The sequence below is a fragment of the Vombatus ursinus genome, unplaced genomic scaffold, assembly GCF_900497805.2.
Source record: "Vombatus ursinus unplaced genomic scaffold, bare-nosed wombat genome assembly UNPS02014932.1, whole genome shotgun sequence".
In the NCBI taxonomy this organism is placed as follows: domain Eukaryota; kingdom Metazoa; phylum Chordata; class Mammalia; order Diprotodontia; family Vombatidae; genus Vombatus; species Vombatus ursinus.
This window is the reverse complement of record NW_020954710.1, coordinates 10,548,579-10,566,319: the sequence shown is the minus strand read 5'-3', so window position 1 is coordinate 10,566,319 and position 17,741 is coordinate 10,548,579. Positions and strand designations below refer to the sequence as shown.

General features: G+C 40.6%; 1 protein-coding gene across 1 annotated transcript in view; it reads left to right on the top strand.

Annotated features, from left to right (window-relative positions):
• Positions 1 to 17,741, top strand: part of CAMTA1 (calmodulin binding transcription activator 1) — a 1,293,563-nt gene that overhangs the window by 589 nt on the left and 1,275,233 nt on the right. Inside the window, exons 2-3 of the mRNA XM_027843932.1 lie at positions 449 to 593; positions 16,772 to 16,918. Of these exons, the coding sequence (XP_027699733.1) occupies positions 449 to 593; positions 16,772 to 16,918 (292 nt within the window). The remainder of the gene's footprint in view (positions 1 to 448; positions 594 to 16,771; positions 16,919 to 17,741) is intronic.

The following is a 17,741-nucleotide window of genomic DNA, read 5'->3' as shown; positions in this document are numbered from 1 at the left end:
AGGGGCCGGAGCCCGAGCTGGAGCCCAAGCGTGCGGGGCGGGGGCCGGCCCAGGGCCCCGGCGTCCGCCCGGGCATCCCTCCGGCCCGGCCCCCGGCCCCCGGCCCCCGGCCCCGGCCCCGGCTCCGGCTCCTGCCCCGGCCCGGCCCGGGGGTGGGGGCCCGCGGGCGGAAAGTTTATGTGCGCGAGGGCCCCCGCCGCGCCTGCCCCGGGGTCCCCCAGCCACGGCCCCGGCAGGGCCCGGCGGGCTCCGCCTCCTGACTCCCCGCCCCCGGGCAGCGGCCCCGGCCCCCCTCGGGCAGCAGGGTGGGGTTCCGGTTTCCATGGCGAGGGACGAGCCGGAGCCTCGCCCCCTCCTTCGCCTCCTCTCCCCGCCGTGACCCCGATCGCCAGCCTCCCCCCCGCTGGGCCCCGGGCACAACTCTCGAGTGACCGGCCTTCCTTGCCAGGACAGGGGCAGTGGAGCTGCCTCCCGCCTCCCATCGCGGACCCCAGGGGCCTGTGCACCCCCCAAGTCCTTTCTCGGAGGGGAAGCAGACACTTTCTTGACTGGCCGTGTAGACGCTCCTGCCCTCCACCACCCCCTGGGTGAAGGTGAGCCCTTTGGCTGGCAACCCTTTGGGTTACCCGTGGTTTGGGTTTTTTTTTTTAAATGACAGTAACTCGAAGTATTTCTCTGCTCCTTTTCCTCTGTGACACACGCATCCTTTAATTTCCCCATGCCCCCTTTTCCTTCCTTCCCTGGTGTGTGGGGTCCCTCCCCTGCTCACTCCTTCAGGCTTGGCCAGTGCCCTCCTCCATTGTGCCTACTACTTGAGCATCAAGGGACCACATCATTACTTTTATGTCTGAAGCAAAAAGGGACATACGCTCTTCCTGTTTACCCTTGAATCCTAGCCAGGGGCAGCATTCACCAACTGACACTGCTCTCCTTTGGCTACAGGGTCTCCTGTCTTCTTCGAAATAGGAAGCACCCTTATATACCTTCATGTTCTTGAACCCTGAAGCCCTGGCTGGTGACACTACTAACTTTTTTTTTCCTTTTGGAAGGAGGCTTCTCCAGTCTTCTTATGGTGTCTGCTCCCTTCTCAGCCATATCTTGTGAACCCTACATTCCCCAGACTTTTTCTACTCCACATCAGAATTGCCTCTACGTTCGCTTGGGTAAAAGGAGGCCTTATGTCTGCCTTCATCTAGGAAATAGAATATACACTTCCATGTTACCTTTGGGAAAAGGGTTTCCTATTTACTAGTCCTTGTCTTCATTTCTCCCCTTGGGCTTTGTGTTTCCACTTTTGATTCTGTAGCTGTCAGTCAGTGGGAAGACTGAATCCTTCTCATATCCCATTATCCCATATTTGGGATAAGGACAATACTGTGATCCTTTGCAGTCACATTGGGCATCTAGGCCAGGAAAGTTTGCATTTGTATGTACGTAGTACATACAAATGCACTTAGATATGTACTATGTACATACAAATGCACTTAGGTAATGTAAGTTAGAGGTGTGAAGTGACAATATAGATGTGTGTATGGAGTCATGAATTTGGACATATGCTCATGTGTATGCATTGTATCTTATCAATAGTAGAAGGATCATCTGTACCTCTTAGCCAAAGAGCTACTTAACTTGTCTATCATCTTTCCCACTCTTGAATTCCTCTATTGTGTTGTGTTGAGCCAGCAGGGGGGTGAATTTTCAATAAAGCACACAGTCCCTGAAGCTCCTGAGTCTCAAATATTTCCTTGTACTCCCTTCTCCTTTGGTGCATTCTGAATATAGGGGTTTGGCTTTCTCTCCTTGGTGTCCTATAGGGAGAAACTGTCCTACCTTGATGTCTTTATCTTCTGTGATCAAGGTGGGGAGAATTTTTGTGTTCTCCAGGTGGGAGGTCAGTAGGGTTAATTTACTCTTTGGACAAGTACTGACTGACCTCAGAAAGATTTGAAGATCCCACCTGTTCGGATAATTGAGAGGCCTTGTAGTTTCTATTATGGTGCTCTTCTACAATGCCCTTGGGTATGTGAAAACACCTGTAACTCTAGGAAAATGTGGAGTCAGTATTATCTAAAAGGACCCTCTTCTTTGCATTGACTTGTTTCTTGCATTGTCAAATGAGAGGTGCCCTCTACTTTTTGGGCAAAATGAACCAGAACTTTGTCCCATTCAGGTATTTTGCCTGATCTTGTCTTTCTTTCCAGTTGTAGCCACAAAAACTGATGTGGCTTCCACCAGCTGTCACTTGGTGGGAGGGCCTTTCTGTTTTGACCAGTTGTGTTGACCTGACCTACTCTCTGCACAAGCACCTTCTAGACAGGCCCTGAGCTTTTGGGCCTCTTTGGCATTTCTCTGGCAAGGTGAACTCTTTTCCCTTGGTATGTCACTGAGAGAGGGTTTGAGTTGGATGTTTTAGTTAATATTAGATCTTGAGTTCTGGATTCCATCTTACCATTGATGTCTAATCAATCACACCTACTTGACAGAAAGATTAGAACTGGATTGCTTTTTCCTTTTGGACAACAATGGTAGTATTGTCCATTTTATATCTAGAATCAGTAGGATGGAGTTATGTTTTTTCCCCCTATAGTGTTACAACCCTTGGTACAACCAGATACTCTTAACATATCTGTTGTATTAGATGGAGCTTATGCTCCAAAGTGAATGCATTTCCATTGGTGGATTATTCAGATCCTTTTATTAACCATTCCACAGATTTCCTTTTGGATAATTTATTGCTTATTAACATATCCACCAGAGGGTGGGAAGGGAAAGGGAAAAGATTTGAAACTAAATCATTTAATTTTACTATTACTTTGTGGTCCTTTTAAAAGGTTAGTAAGACCAGGAAGTTGAAGGTATTGTCTAAAGTTATGGTTTTGGTGGGTGGCATATAGTTGTACTTTGTTGCCCATTACCACAGATAATAGAGCATTAACTTGTTTCCTCTCACACCCCAGATATGGTAGTCCTCTTCTACAAAGATGGTATAGGGTTCTCAATTCTTTCGTTTCTCTTTTGTGGTGGAGGATTCCTTCCTCCCTTTTCTAACTCTTGTATTTCTTTGACGGGTGGGCTAGTGACCTAAAGGACATGACTTCCTTCTGCTTGATGAACCTATTTTTCCCACTTCTGGGAGATAATGAATCTCCCCACCCTACTGCTCAATAGATGAGATGGTTCATTTACATATAGAAACCTCTTCTCAAGGTCAGATGGGATCAAGTTTTCCTTTACTGAATGAGTGTAATGGCACTCTTCTGTATGCCATCTTGGAGACATATTTGTCGATTCTGTACTTCCTGTCCATGGCCAAGGAGATAATCCCTTCATAGTTTTCTTTTCTACTCCTTCAACTTTTAGGTTGTGGGGGCTCTTTGTCCCTGAAATGGTTCACCCTTTTTGGTATGACAGTCTGATTATACTGAAAGAATATGAACTGTCAGGAAACCCTGAGTTCTAGATCTCTCTGTGCCACTAACTTTACTTTATGACCTTGGATAACTGTGGTGCCTTTAGGTTTTTATTTTTCATTAGTAAAATGAAGCATTTGGATTAGTTGATTTCTTAGGTCTCTTTTAGCTCACACTTCTAAAATTCTAAACTTTTGGGCCAAGTGGCATTCTGGTTCTTAATTTTTTAGCTGCATATAGACTCATTAGTTGCCCTGGTGGGGTTAAACCTTTTTTTGAGTTTGTATTGTAGTTTTAGTTGCCCAGACTGGGGCTGAAATTGTTCTGCCTTTCTCTTCTGTTGGCCTAGGAGAGAATGGCCTAATTCTAGTTTCATAGCTATAGTTTATTCCCTATCACCCTAGGACTGATGGGGAAGCTATTTCTTATGCCCCTTTATATCTAGATATGCTTTGTATGCCCCTGGAAGTTTCCTTATGCATGTCTGATCTTCTTTTCTGGGTCCAGTAGTCTGGTACATATCAGGTGCTTAATAAATGTTTATTGATTGATTGATTGAAATAGATAATATGATCACTTTTTTTGGAGGGTGGTTCATCTGTCTCCTTCCCTACTTTGACTTTTTCCAAATTGTCTTGAGCTCCCTTCTTTGAGAGTAGGTCTTTTTATACAGAGTGGAATGTACTTGCCCTTCATGCTCTCATTACTGGGGTCATGTGGTTTTGCTCAGAGACCTGATTGGATCTTGCTGTTCTTTTGGTATGCATGGCATCACTGGGCCTTGTCCTTTTCCACTTCTTATTAGGACTGGTTTCTCCTAATTTATTCTAATATATCTAGCCTTGTAAAATTATACAGAAAATATACTGGATTTTTTGTTGTTGTTTACTGTAGTCTATAATGTGTAGGAAGGAAAAAAAGTAAAATTAACATTCTTTCTAAGTGCTTGGGCATGCATTTTGGGTCATTTAGGCAAGTGCCTTGTCTGGAAGGTGTAGTTAACATTTTGAGTATCAGCAGTGTGCAAGGTATTATATAGAACACAAAACTAGACATGGTGGGCACCTCTTAACCTTTTCTTTGTTGCTAAGTCAGATATTTTCCTCCAGAATACAGGAAACAATTTCCTCTGTTTCTTTCTCTCTTAAGAGTAACTCTTGCTGTGGTTGCTTTAGGATAGTAAGTAGTATTCTCCTCACACTTATCTGTTTCCTTGGTGAAGTGAGACTGTGTCCTTTCTCCATGTAATGTATTACTTGACCATTTTTCTCTTTAAAGTGGTAGATAGGGATATGCCTTTCATTTTGTCTTTCTATCAGATAGATAATTCTGTGAGACGTTCTGCCCCTTTCAGGGTGACTTGCCTTTGTGGTACCTGGTAGTGAAATTTCCATTCACCTTCATTCTTCATTTCCTGAGTGAACTCACCTTCCTCTTTTCTCAGCCTTCCTCTTCTCTTGTGCTTTCTTCCTGTACCTACTGGGAGTGAGAAAGCTACTTTCCACTTCTTGTGTGTTTTAAAAGGATGTATAAAAGGTTTCAGAAAGCACAGAAAGGATTCACATTGTTGCCCCTCATCATTATAATTATTATCAGAAACTATTGAGTCTGCTTTTATCATAGCCTTTCTGTCATTCATTGCTACTGCTGTGCAGGACAATATTATTTTTCTTCTGTTCCCTAAAGATAGTTTATATCCTGTTCCATCAACTTATCAGGTGTAGAGCATAAAGTGGAATTTGTGTCCTGATCACTCTCCTTTGGATCTTTCTGACTGGAACCTAGGGAATTTATTTACTGCAGTTTAGGTAACCTACCTCCTGTCTTGCTGTCTTGATGAGGGTAGACAGTAAACACTGATGATACTTATTAATCGTAGGGCACAGATTAACTACTTAGAATCACAGAATCGAAAAGGATTTTAGAAATCCAGTCTTATCTCCCTGCTCAATCCATGACCCCCCTTTGATTTACCTTCTGTTGTCATTCATGTGAGAGTATGGGGTCCTTTCTTCTGACTTTAACTTTGTAGATTTCAATACTCTTTTCAGGCCTTTTGTTTAGTGACTTGGTTTGGAGGTTTGGGGATGAAGAGTAAGGGAAAGGGACAGAAGTGTTGCTGTCCTTGTTTGACCACCTTAAGAAGCGAGAGGAAGTATGTGGTCTACTGTTTCCCCATCCCAAATTACTCATTGTGTAGACAACACTTCTTTATCTTTTTTCTCACTAATCAGAGCTCAGGACACAGGTTCATCATAGTCATGGGTACTTTTCTGAATCCATGTTCACCAGTTGCAAGACAGAGAAAGTAATATTCATCAGGAATGTGTCAAAAACTTCTCCCCTCTCTCCATATCTGTTACTGGAAGACGAGGTGAAATACAGGTGCTGTTTCCCCTATTGTGACATTTGCTGAGGAAAGTCTAAGTGTTTCTTTCTGAATATTGATGTTGGACAGATAACCCCTGAATTCTTGTACATGATGAGCTAGGTGGAGAGTTGTCTCTGCTGTTTGTATGCCAGCCAAAGGGATTCTTGCCTGCATCTCCCTGCCTCAGACTCCATTGTTTCTAGAGGGAAGCTGTAGTTCTTCTTGGGGAAGGGTTGTCAATATATTTTTTCCCCTTACTCCTGAGCTATTGTACATCATGGCTCTTTAATTTTTTTAGTTAATTTCCCTGAGCTAAAATAGATTATGCACCCCACTGCAGTGAGAGATCAAGGGATGTCCAAATTATATCTTGTTTCACTAGTCATTTTAGGGACTGCCCACTTTCAACCAGTCATATATGCCTTACCATGAAAGATCTATCATTCTATTACAGCTTACACATCCATTTCAAACCCAGGTGCTCATGCCAATGATTAGATATATTTGCATGTTCTGATAATCTCTAATCTGTTGCTCAGTAGGAAAAGGATGAAAACATACCTTTTTGAAGTTCACTACATGGTTTGGAAAGACTTGGCCCTTTCTTCTCCTGGAACAATGAGCTGCCATACAATTTTGTTATACTTAGTAATGGGAAGTTGTGGGGTCGATTTTCCTGTTAGTCTCCTTGGTTTCTGGGATACAGTTTATAGGATCATAAATGGAGGAGGTAGAAGGGGCCTCAAGCAGTCTTCACCTTCTACTCTTTTGTTTTTACGGATGAGTAAATAGAGGCCCACAGAGGTTAAGCTGCTTCTTCAAGGTCACAGTGGTGAGGGCCAGAGCCAGCATATGCTCTCAGGTCCTCTGGTTTGAAGCTTAACACCCTTTTTACTGTACTGTGATTTCTAGTTATATGTAAAGCTATATGTGTGTGTGTACGAGCATGCATAAGCATGTACATGCACGTGTATATGCATGCATATACACACACAGTGTCTATGCATGTATATACACATACAGTGTATATGTGTACACACATGTATGCATATGCATGTATGTTTATCTATTTGTTTGCAAAGATACGTTTCTCCAATTTATTAGATGTCTGGTGAGAGAGGGGTTGATAAGTGCCATTAACCTCTTTACCCGTCTTCCTCCTAAAACCATAAACTAAAAAAAGAAAACAAAACAAAAAGCTCTAAGCTTCCTAGAAAACACATGGATAGGGGATAGTTCTGCTCCTGCTTGCCTGTCACTTCGGGGTACATGGGAGGTGGCCAGACAGGCGCCTTGGGCACCTGTCACTTGTTGGGCACATTCTCTCATTTTGGTTGATACTGGCAAAAGGCCAGTGTTGAGAGATGGATGTACCTTTCCCCTATTTCCCTATGTACTACCACAAGGTGATACTGTATTCAGTTACTTAAAAATCTATCGATGAAACCACCTGCTGTGTATGTTTTCTCCTCCTTTCTTCCTCCCTCACCATAGCATTATTCTCATTTCTCCTTGTAGTAATAACAGTGAATAGATATGTCGCCACTCACAAACTCAGTACCTCTGAAGCTGGGAAGGGCCCTTGGAGGTCATAAATTTTAGTCCAACCCCTACAATATTCCTAAGGAGGATGTGTGAGATTGGAGAATCAGATATCATATCCCTGCGATGATTCCATTATGAGTCATGAAAGTAGCGTTCTCTGCTATAGCATAAGAGTTACTGAGAGTGAGTTTATATCCTTAACCAAATCTAGTTTGTATAGAAATTAGAAGGCAGGTATGCAAATTCATTTCACCTTCTAAAGTTCATGTGTAACAAGACACATACACATCATACTCCAAAAAAATCAACAGACATGACTAGGGTAATTTTCAGCTCAAAAAGGTAAATTCCTTCCTGTTTTATAAAAGATGCTATTTCCATTCCTATTCCAGTGCAAATTAAGATTACTGTGAACAGTGTTAAAATGGCATCAGTATCATCAGTTGTTTTTAATAATAGCCTTATTCAGTCTTTTAAATTTTTTTTAAAGCTCTGAAAGCTACTTTTGAAATAGACCCGAGTGTATATATGTACTTTGTGAAGCAATATGTTATGGTGTAGGGCATTGGCCTTGGATCCAAATGCCTACCCCCAATCCCCTTCTGAGGATGATTTAGGTGTGTGACCATAGGCAAGTTAGTGACTTAGCTGCTCTGAGAATCTAGTGACTTTTTTAGGATCATCTGTTAAGTTAGAGATGGGTTGCATATGCCTTGATTTCCACATCAAGGAAATCACAGATCCTGACTTGACATGTACCCTCTGCAGGTTTAGTAAGAACATGCCCTGTTGGTATTTTGGAGTTTCTTGTGATCTCAGACCACTGTGAATTTTTTTTTTCTAAGAAAAATTTGTTAGGTACAGTGGGAAAAATTGTTATTTATTGATTATTATTGATATTGATTATTACAGGAATAGCATAGTGATAGAAAATATAAAATAAAATCATCCTGAAGAAAAAGAGAATTGTCTAAGATGTTTTAAGACTTTTGCTCCTTTTTTATGCTATTGATTTTTTTTACGTAAAGAACACTCCCAAAAGGTGGTGGTTGTGGGTTTGGGAAAATAACTTAAAATTAACAGATTATTTTAATTTGTTTAGTTATTTTAAAAGTAATATTAATAAAATAACTTTCTAAGCAAGGAAAGTGCAAACTTTGATGAAAGTTCCTCAGTCCAAACCATTGTTTAAAAAACTGAAGATTCAAGATAGGAATTTTTATTGCAAATCCACAAGGGGGTAGTGATGTACTATCCAAGATATTTGTGGTCGAAGTGTTAGGTGATTTCTTTTAAACACTTTAGATTTACAGATAAAACTGACATATTTGCATTTTAACTTAATAAGATCTTCTTTTAAAAATGTTCATTGACAAAATTGTTTATTTCTTAACTCTTTTCTTAGGCTCTTCCCCTCCTCCCACTCCTTTTTCCCCCATTTTGGGTAAATAGCCATTTTTCTTCTTGAGTGGTTAAGAAGAGAAAACATCCTCACAGTTTTTCCGCATTTGAGATGTTAGTGACTTAAAGGGAGGCCGCCTCATGGGGATTTTTTTTTTTCCTTTCTGCAAATGAAATACTTTTAAATTTTCAGCGAAAAAAAATCTGGACTCACAGATTTAGTGTAAGCTTCTTGGGTCCTAGGGAAAATTATTTTAGGGCATTTTCATTTGGACTTTGCAAAAGTTATCAGTTTGACTGAGAGGCACAAACTGACCTGCTCCCCAGAAAGACTTTAATTAATAAATCACATTTTTACAATCTTTTCTTTATTTACATGATTCCTTGAAGGTATAGTTTCCCTTTGAGATTCCCTTGGTCGCTGAGTTCCACCTCTTTATATGGATATGACTTCAGAATTGTTGAAACGTTTGTATGGAACAAGAAAGCCTGGTCTTTTTGAGGGGAGAGGGTGGAGACAGCGCAGGCGGGTGTGGCTGCAGTTTTGGGAGTAAGCCAAACCAGCAGAAGCAAGGGAGATGTCTAGCCCCTGGCTGTTTTTTGGGGTGGGGGAATAGGAAGAACATTTTATACGGGACAAATGTCTTGCTTATTTAGAAGAACTACCACAGGAACGTATTTTATATTATTAGGAGATTGTGTCAGTTGGGGAGGGGGAGGGCAGACAGAAAATTATGTTGTATGTTCTGGTCAGTCCTTCCATGGGGGGAAAAGTAGCCAACGCAGCTCTTGGCCAGAGACCTTTTTTCCCCCTTCCTTATTCTTGGGCAAAGCTCTTCTCTTTCATCTCCTTTAGTAAATGACTTCAGTGATTTAATATCCCAGAAGATAGACTGTTTTTCTTATAGACTCCTCTGAGCTCTGTTGGGAGCAGGACTATGACGTCAGCTTTTTCATTCATGAATTCTTGTTTGATATTCTTAAATCTCTTTTTAATCCTGTATTCTTGAGGTAAGATTTGGCATAGGAACACATAATTTGAACATCAGTAAGCATTTTTATTTAGGACTGTCATTGCACATGACAGTTTGCACAGGCACAATTTGGATATGATTCCTGTTCAAAGAGTTTATGATTTTAAAAAAGTCAATAATTTAATTATCTTAGAAAATTTTATACAGTAGAAGAGGGCTGAACTTGGAGTCGGGAAGCCTGACTTGTAATCCTGGCCCGGACAAACCTGCTAGATGGGAGTTGGGCAAACCATTGTAGATTTTCTGAACTTCACTTTCTCTGTCTGGAAAATGGACATCTTAGCTGTAATGCCTCCCTCCCAGGGTAGTTGTGAAGGACGCACAAGGCACTCGATAAATGGAAACTGCTGTTGCTGCTGCTCTCCTTATTCCATGGATTGAGCTGTGTTGTGACTATTTTACTACTGAATTCTCTGCAGTGCATCACTGTGCTCTGTGGCAGCTCTTTTTCCATAGGAACTGGCTTCCTACATTCCATTAGACTGGATGGTACAACTTTATTTAAGAGAGGTTAGGCTTGGGTAGTTAATATGCTTTTGAAATGAATCTGGATTCTTTTAGGTATTCTGTCAGGTTTTAAGATAATTTCAGTAACAGTGTTTCATACCTTTTATTCCAAAATTTGGGGGTTATCTAGTACGGTCTCTTGTGTTTGCTTCTGGTTTCACAGCTCTGCGATTGTTCACCCAGCACCTGCTGCCTCAAACCTCTCTTCCAGTGAGGACATTGCTTCTTGTAGTTTAGGCTGTGGAAGCAGCCCCTGGAAGAATTTGCCTTCGGAGTTTTCCTCTGCAGGGCCAAATTTGAGGCTGAGCCTCTGGTGTACAGCATCTTGTGAGCCACCTCTAGTTGAGGGATGCTGGTGAGCTTTCTTGCACTTCATTTTCGCTGCCTTTTTGGGGGTATGTTGGCTTTCTAGACATTTATTTACCTTCTAACAAAATATGTTGTATTTAGGAATGAGTAGTTTAAGTAACTTAGTTTCATCATTTTGGTGATATCATTATTTCTGATTAGATAGATGATGATTCATGGTGTAGCCATCTTGACTCATGCCCACTTTTGTTCTTATGATGACTTTTTTGTGTATTTTGCTTTAATAAAGTTTTTACAACTCCAATACTATCTATAAGGATTCTATAGGATTTCTGAGAGTCTATATCTCATATGTAATATGACTAATTTTAATTTTTTTTATTTTTACAGTTAAGACCACATTAATGTCTCTGTTGATTTATTTTATGTTCAACTGATTATCTAGTTCAGAAACCTGAGGAACATGAGACTGGTAGTCTGTTGTTCAGCTTTATCCTTTAAAACACTCACACTTCATGAAGTTCATTGAGGCAATCCATTTCTTCAATTACAGAATTTTAAAAGGAGTCATGGTGTAAAAATTTCACTACTTGAGCATTTGAAATTGCACTTTAACATTTTAAACTTCCAGAAGTAAGCCATTTCCTCAGTAACTAGGGAAGTGGTGTTAGTAATGATGCTGATCAGAGGAGAGGCCTTCCCTTTGGAAAAGCTGTACAAATTTAAAAAGTATATACTGGGCTAGGACTCAGAAAAACAAAGTGGGTTTAATACCAGATCTGTGTTACTGTTGTTATTTGTCCTTCATGGTGTTGTTGTTTGTCCTTCATTCTCCAAGAAAACCATGACATCAGGAAGGTGATGCCATGACTTGAAGGTGAATTGGATTTAAGTGAGGGCAGGCAGTGCAAAGTCACCAGCCTCACTTTCTCCTCCAGAGCCGTCTGGGCCCAGTGGCAAGATATAGATCAGGACGACTGATGGAGCAGGAACAGCATCCCTGTGACCTTGTGACTTGGTGCTGTGTTGTAATGGTGAGAGGGCAGTTCACTGACTTGACTGAAGACGTCTGGCAATGTAGAGTACATAAGAAGCCCTTAAGAACTATTTGTTGAATTTTTTGTTGGCATTTCTAGACAGAGAATGCAAGGCCTTTTATCAAGGGTTGTTTTGTTTCAGAATTGGTTGATGTCATAGGAGAGTGCACAGGGGATAGGTGGGCCCTGATTTTCTCTTGCTGCCCCTGGGCTTTGTTACCCAGTATGTTGCATTGCACATAGTAGGTGCTCAGTACATTTTGCTGAATGCCTGCTAAATAGCTGGTTGCTCTCTCCTATTGCTTTCCCTCTCCTTTCCTCTCATAAATACTCCTCTGACCCTCTGACCTTGTTCTTTCCAGAACCTCTCTTCCATCTTAAAAGTTAGTGGGAAAATGGGGCTTAATGTATGTATTTTTACTTCATAGTCAGCTTAGCTAAAATGCAGCTATTCTGAATAACTTTATTGTTTCCTTTTAGAGACTTTACTTCAGGTCAGGATTAAAAAATGCTGGCTAGGATTCTGGAAGAGGAACTTGAACTATTGATGCAATTGTGTCCCTATTCTGAGTGATAAACAGAAGGCTTAATTTTCCTGATCTGTGGTTTATCATCATTCCCTAGTGCTAAATTAATTTAGGTTTTTTTTTTTAACCTCAACTTGTTAAATATTGTTAAAGAAAACTCAGAGGCAAGCAAGCATTCTATTTGCTTAGTTGTTTGCTTTGACTCATTTGAACAAGGAAAGTTCTTAACATTTGGTAGATTTGGGTAAACTAGAAAAGACAGAATAATGCTAGGTAAACATAGAGAAAACGATAGTTTTGGGGGGCACATCAAACATCCTCATTTCCAAAGTGAAGGTTCTTTTTTAGGTTTGTATAATTGAACTATTTTGAATTGATTAGCATAATAATTATTAAAATGTATTGATTATAAATAGTTAGTAAGAGATCCTTTTCTTATTTAGAAACACGTTGGAGAATTTATCTGGGTCCGGTGAACTCAACGTTAAGATTCAAAGGTAGTACTGTGTAGTGGATAGAATCCTGAATTCAGATGCAGGAAGACTTGGGTTTGAATCCTGCCTCTGATGCTTTCTTGAATTGTGATCACAGGCAAGTCTCTTAACCTCTCTGAGACTTTCCTTAACCATAAAATGGGTATAATAGTTTGTGGTACCTAACTCACAGGGTTGTTGTGAGTTGCAGATGAGATAGCATGTAAAAAGCTTTGCAAACCTTATGGTGCTAAGTAAATATCAGATATTAACTCCTTCTCTTCCTGGTCTTCTGTGATGTCCTTCCTTTGAACTCCTGGTGTTCTAGCTTTGCATATGATGATTTGTGTCAGAACTCACCCTTTGGGCTCCTGTGGCACCAGCACTCCTTGGCTGTGGCCAGGGGAGGCCTTTGTACAACTCCCAGATGTTGCGAAGTTAGTTCTGTATTGTGCTGAGGAGTAAGTTGGTACAGTAGGTCCTCTTCTAATTGGTTGTCTCTGGTATGGCTTTGTGGTCACTGCCAGCTCTAAAGAGCTTGACAGAATTCCACAAAACCGGTGATAGAGGTCTTTCCTTCCTTTATCTTCATGGAAGTGATTGTGTTTAAAATTCACCCAGTATTTACTAAGTGCCTATAATATGTAAAACCCTGGGGATAGAAAGACAAAAATTGAAACATTTCTTGCCCTCTAGAAAATTACATTCTACTGGGATGAGGGGTTGTACATATGCCTCTGTAAGGAAATATAAAGTAATTTCAAAAGAAAGTTGTAGGTAGAAAGGCCAGAAGTGAGTACTTAATTTTATCAGATACTATGTCCCTTTTTAGAGGTTCTAGTAGTACACGTAGATAACCAAATTCATAATTCAGTTAAATTCAGCTAATATTTGTTAAATGTTTACTCTGTGCAAGGTGCACTGTGCTGGGTACAATAGATGAAAAGATAAAATCTCTATTTTTATTTTTGGGGAACTTATATTCCCTTTGGGAAGGAATATGGCATGTATGCAAATAAGGAAAGGTGAAGTAATTCAAAGCAGTTTCAAGAGGGAGAGAACTAACAACTTTGGGGAGAGGAATCAGAAGACCTCCAGTAGGAGTAAACACTTGAGCTGTTTATTATACAGGGAAAAAGTGAGGAGAGAATGCATTTCTGATTTGTGCAAAGGCATGCAGATGGAAGAAGGAATGCCTTGTAGGGGAACAGCTAGCCTACCTTGTGGAGACTTTCTTTGAAGACCTCCCAAACTGGATCTGATTGTTCTAAATGAACCTTTTGGCTTTTCGTATAAATGTGAATACTGCCTTGTCTAAAGTGAATTTTATAATTTATAAACTTTGAACATATCTCCTGATACCTTATCTTTGGTCCCTATTGACATTTCTGGAGATACTAAGTAGATAGTTGTATTTTATGTCCCATATGGTTTAGATAGCCTTTTTGCCTTTCTTTTTGTGATACTACTACATTAGCTGGAGTTGGGATCATTGCCCTCAGTAAGTGATGGAAAGATTGGAGAATGATGCTTTTTCTCAAAGGAAAAAAAGAATTTACAAAACACTTTTTGAATTAGCTATGAAATGAGTACATTTTGGTGGTCCTACTTTAAAATTTATACTAGTGAACTGTAAAAGGTGTTTTTTTTTAAAGTCTTGTAAATATTTAGGTATGCTTTTGATGCCTTGACACATTCATTCAGCAGAGCTTGGGATTCTTAATGGGTTACTAAGGGAAATGAGGATACTTCACAGGTGGAGGACAACTATGCTTTTCTATAGAAATGAATGTCTGGTGCCTCTGAGAGAGAATACTGGTAGTTGGTAAGGAGAGCCCTTGGTAAACTGTTAAGTACTAGAGAAATGGACAGCTTGGGAGTTGTTATTATCAACAGAATCAGTTTTAAAAAAGACTTGTCATTAGATGACAATATTTCAGTAGTTCCTTTTCTTTGGCATGGATTACTTTTGCCAATGCTGACTCTAAGTGCTTTATGAATGAATAGATGACCTTTGAAATGCTCTGGTCAAAAACTATCACTTTGTCCTATAGCTAACCTTGTTATGCATGTTTCTTAACTTAATTGGGCTGCTTCTTGAACAGTGGACATACAGTCCCCTGCTGTGTCTAAACTCCAAACCAGGGGTGGGGAACCTTTCTGTTGGGCTGGACCTACCAGGGCTTCCACTATTCTGAGGTGACAGGGTTTTTTTTTTTTTTCTTTCACACCAGTATGAAGCATTGGAGTGCAGTTTTAGTGTAGAATTTAACTGTAACATGGAATTCAAGTGTATTTTAAAATATATCTCATATTTATTAGATAAAGTAGGGATAAAAAAACCCCCTACTAGATGGACCATAGGTCTGACCTAGGCATGATTTTTTTTTCTTTTGCTAGGCAATGATGTCAAGTGACTTGCCCAGGATCACACAGCTAGTAAGTGTTAAGTGTCTGAGGCTGAATTTGAACTCAGATCCTCCTGACTCCAAGGCCAGAGCTCTATCCACTGTGCCACCTAGCTGCCCCTGAATGTTTTTTTATGTTGAATTTCAGAGTGAAAAAAATTCTTGTTATAGAGAACAGAATATTATTTTGACTTTGTTTTTATTTTAACAATAATTCCTCTTGAGAGGTTTATTCATTCAGGAAACATTTGCTATAGACTAACATTGCTCTAGGGGCTGAAGGTCAGGACTTGTAGCAGTAGTTGGAACCTGAAAGTGCTGGCTGTCAGTGGATGGAGGAGATACCTGTAAAACACAGTCATGAGAACTATAAAAGCTTGGCATTCTGGGGTTATTTAGTGTGGGGCAGGCATGTGTGCATAGTCATATTATGCAGTAATAGTCACAGAATCTCAGAATTAGAAGGTAATATGAGGCTATATGCACTAACGTCTGTCTGAACCAGGAATCTCTTCTAGCCTCCCCTGGAAGGCCACCAGTGACAGGGGGCTTGCTATCTTTTGTTTCAGGCCACCCTCCTTTGAATAGCTCTAATTACATTGTTCCTCAATTTGAACCTAAATCTCGCTTTCTGCAGCTAATACCCAGTGTTTCTAGTTCTGTCCTTTGAGGCCAAGCTGAGCAAGTCTCTCCTATGTGACATCCCTTCAAATACTTGAAGATACTTGTTAGCATGTGCCTTCCTGGAGAAGAGAAGTCTTCTTTTCTCCAAGTTTTTAACTTACCACCAGACTATCTTGGGGTGATGATGCTTTTAGCCTTAATAGCTCTTGAATATGGTCTGTTATGTCATAGAGGAGTTGAGATCTGTGTTGGTAAACAGTTATAAAAAGACTAGGCCTTGAAGTATTGAACTATAAGGCAAAAATGAAATGTTTATATTCTTTAACAGTTAGCTCTTCCTATCCTTGCTGCATCTTCCTTGCAAATATAGATACTTTGTAAATAGTTATTGAATTATGAATCTTTGTTAAAAATGTGCAGAAGTCCCAGACCATTGATGATATTGTGATTAATATCTAGAAAGGGTAGTATATTTCATCATTAAAACAAATCATTTTAAATTCACCTTAGAGTACTCCCTTAGTGAATTAATTAAACATTACTTCCTAGGTGATAAGTGATTTAATATACAATTACTTTCTGTGTAGGCATTTTAGAACATGTTATAAGCTGTTTTGTGCTTTGCACTGGCTACTTTTTGACTTCTGAGTTCAGTTCCAGGTGTTGAACTCAATCTGTAAACCTCAAATAGTTTGTGCCTAGGGTTACCGAAACCAAAACAAACAATTGGTCATAGCGTGACATCAGTAAAAAGCACCTGGCTTTTAAGATAAAATACCTGCCAAGCAGGTCAAATACCATCTGGCTGGCAATCTTATTTGTGCTCCAATTATCCTAAAGGTTACCATTTCCCTCTTTGGTGTAGCTGTCCTGATGTGGAGGGTTCAGATATATACCTCATTTTCTTTGACTTCGTGTAGATGCCTTAATTTTGTATGTTTTTCAGTGTTATTAGAGTAACATTTAAGTTTCTTAGATTAAAGAGGCACTTTGTGAAAACACTGTTTTTATTTCTAGTGCACCTTTTCACATTGTTTTGGTTGACGGTTTGTGTACGTAAAAAAGAATAGAGCTGTGTTTAGGGTAATTCTTTTTGGAGTGCTCCTAATACTCCTCCTTTGCCAGGTGTGTTCCTGCAGTACAGCCTAGGACAAGCCCCGTGCTGTCTGCCTGCCCCTCGGGTGCGGGTTCTAGCAGAAGACTGGAGTGTTAGATCTGCTGTTGCCACTGGAAAAATAGTCACTGCATTCTCATCTCGGCACTTCCTGATGGGTATGTAGTAGCTGTTGTCTTGTGTCTAAACATCTGAATGGAGAACTTTCTCTCCTTTCTCACAAAACTGTACTGAAAGTTGCTGTTATCTACTTTTCTAGTTTGTTCTGCTGTTCAGACCTCAGCCCCCTATGTCTGATGTGGCGCAGATCACCCTGTGAGGACAAATACTGCCCTTGCTCCATGACTTGGGCTGGGATGATTTGACTGGTCAGTGACTCAGAGGAACAGCAGGAGTCCGAGAAGGGGGAGGAGGCTCTGTTAGCTGGTGTTTTAAAAAAAAAAAAAAGAACTGAAATTCATCCTGTCAATTCTGCTATTTAGACCCAGGCAAATGGGGAGGGACTAGTCTTCCTCCTTCTTTATGTTGCCTTTTTGGACTTTTTTTCCCCTTGAAGGGGATAACAATTTAAATCTGGATGAGGGGCAGGCAGCTCTGGCTAGAGAGAACTACATTTAAGCCCAGTTTCTGACATACAGGTTGCATGACCCCAGGCAAGTCACTTAACCTCAGAGTCCTTCATCACCTTGTTTCAGTCAGATCAAACTGAAACCCCATTTGGGGTTTTCTTGGAGTGGTTTGCCATTTCCTCTCAAGTTCATCCTACAGATGAGGAACTGAGGCAAACAGGGTGAGGTCACTTGCCCAGGGTCACACAGCTACTAAGTGTCTGAGGCTAGATTTGGACTCAGAAGACAAGTCGTCCTGACTCCAGGCCTAGCACTATCCACTGTACCACCTAGCTGCTCCTTAGAATGCTTAGATTTAGATAAAGTGCCAGTTGGTGTTGGTCGAGAGAGTTTCCTCACCAAGGACTTCCCT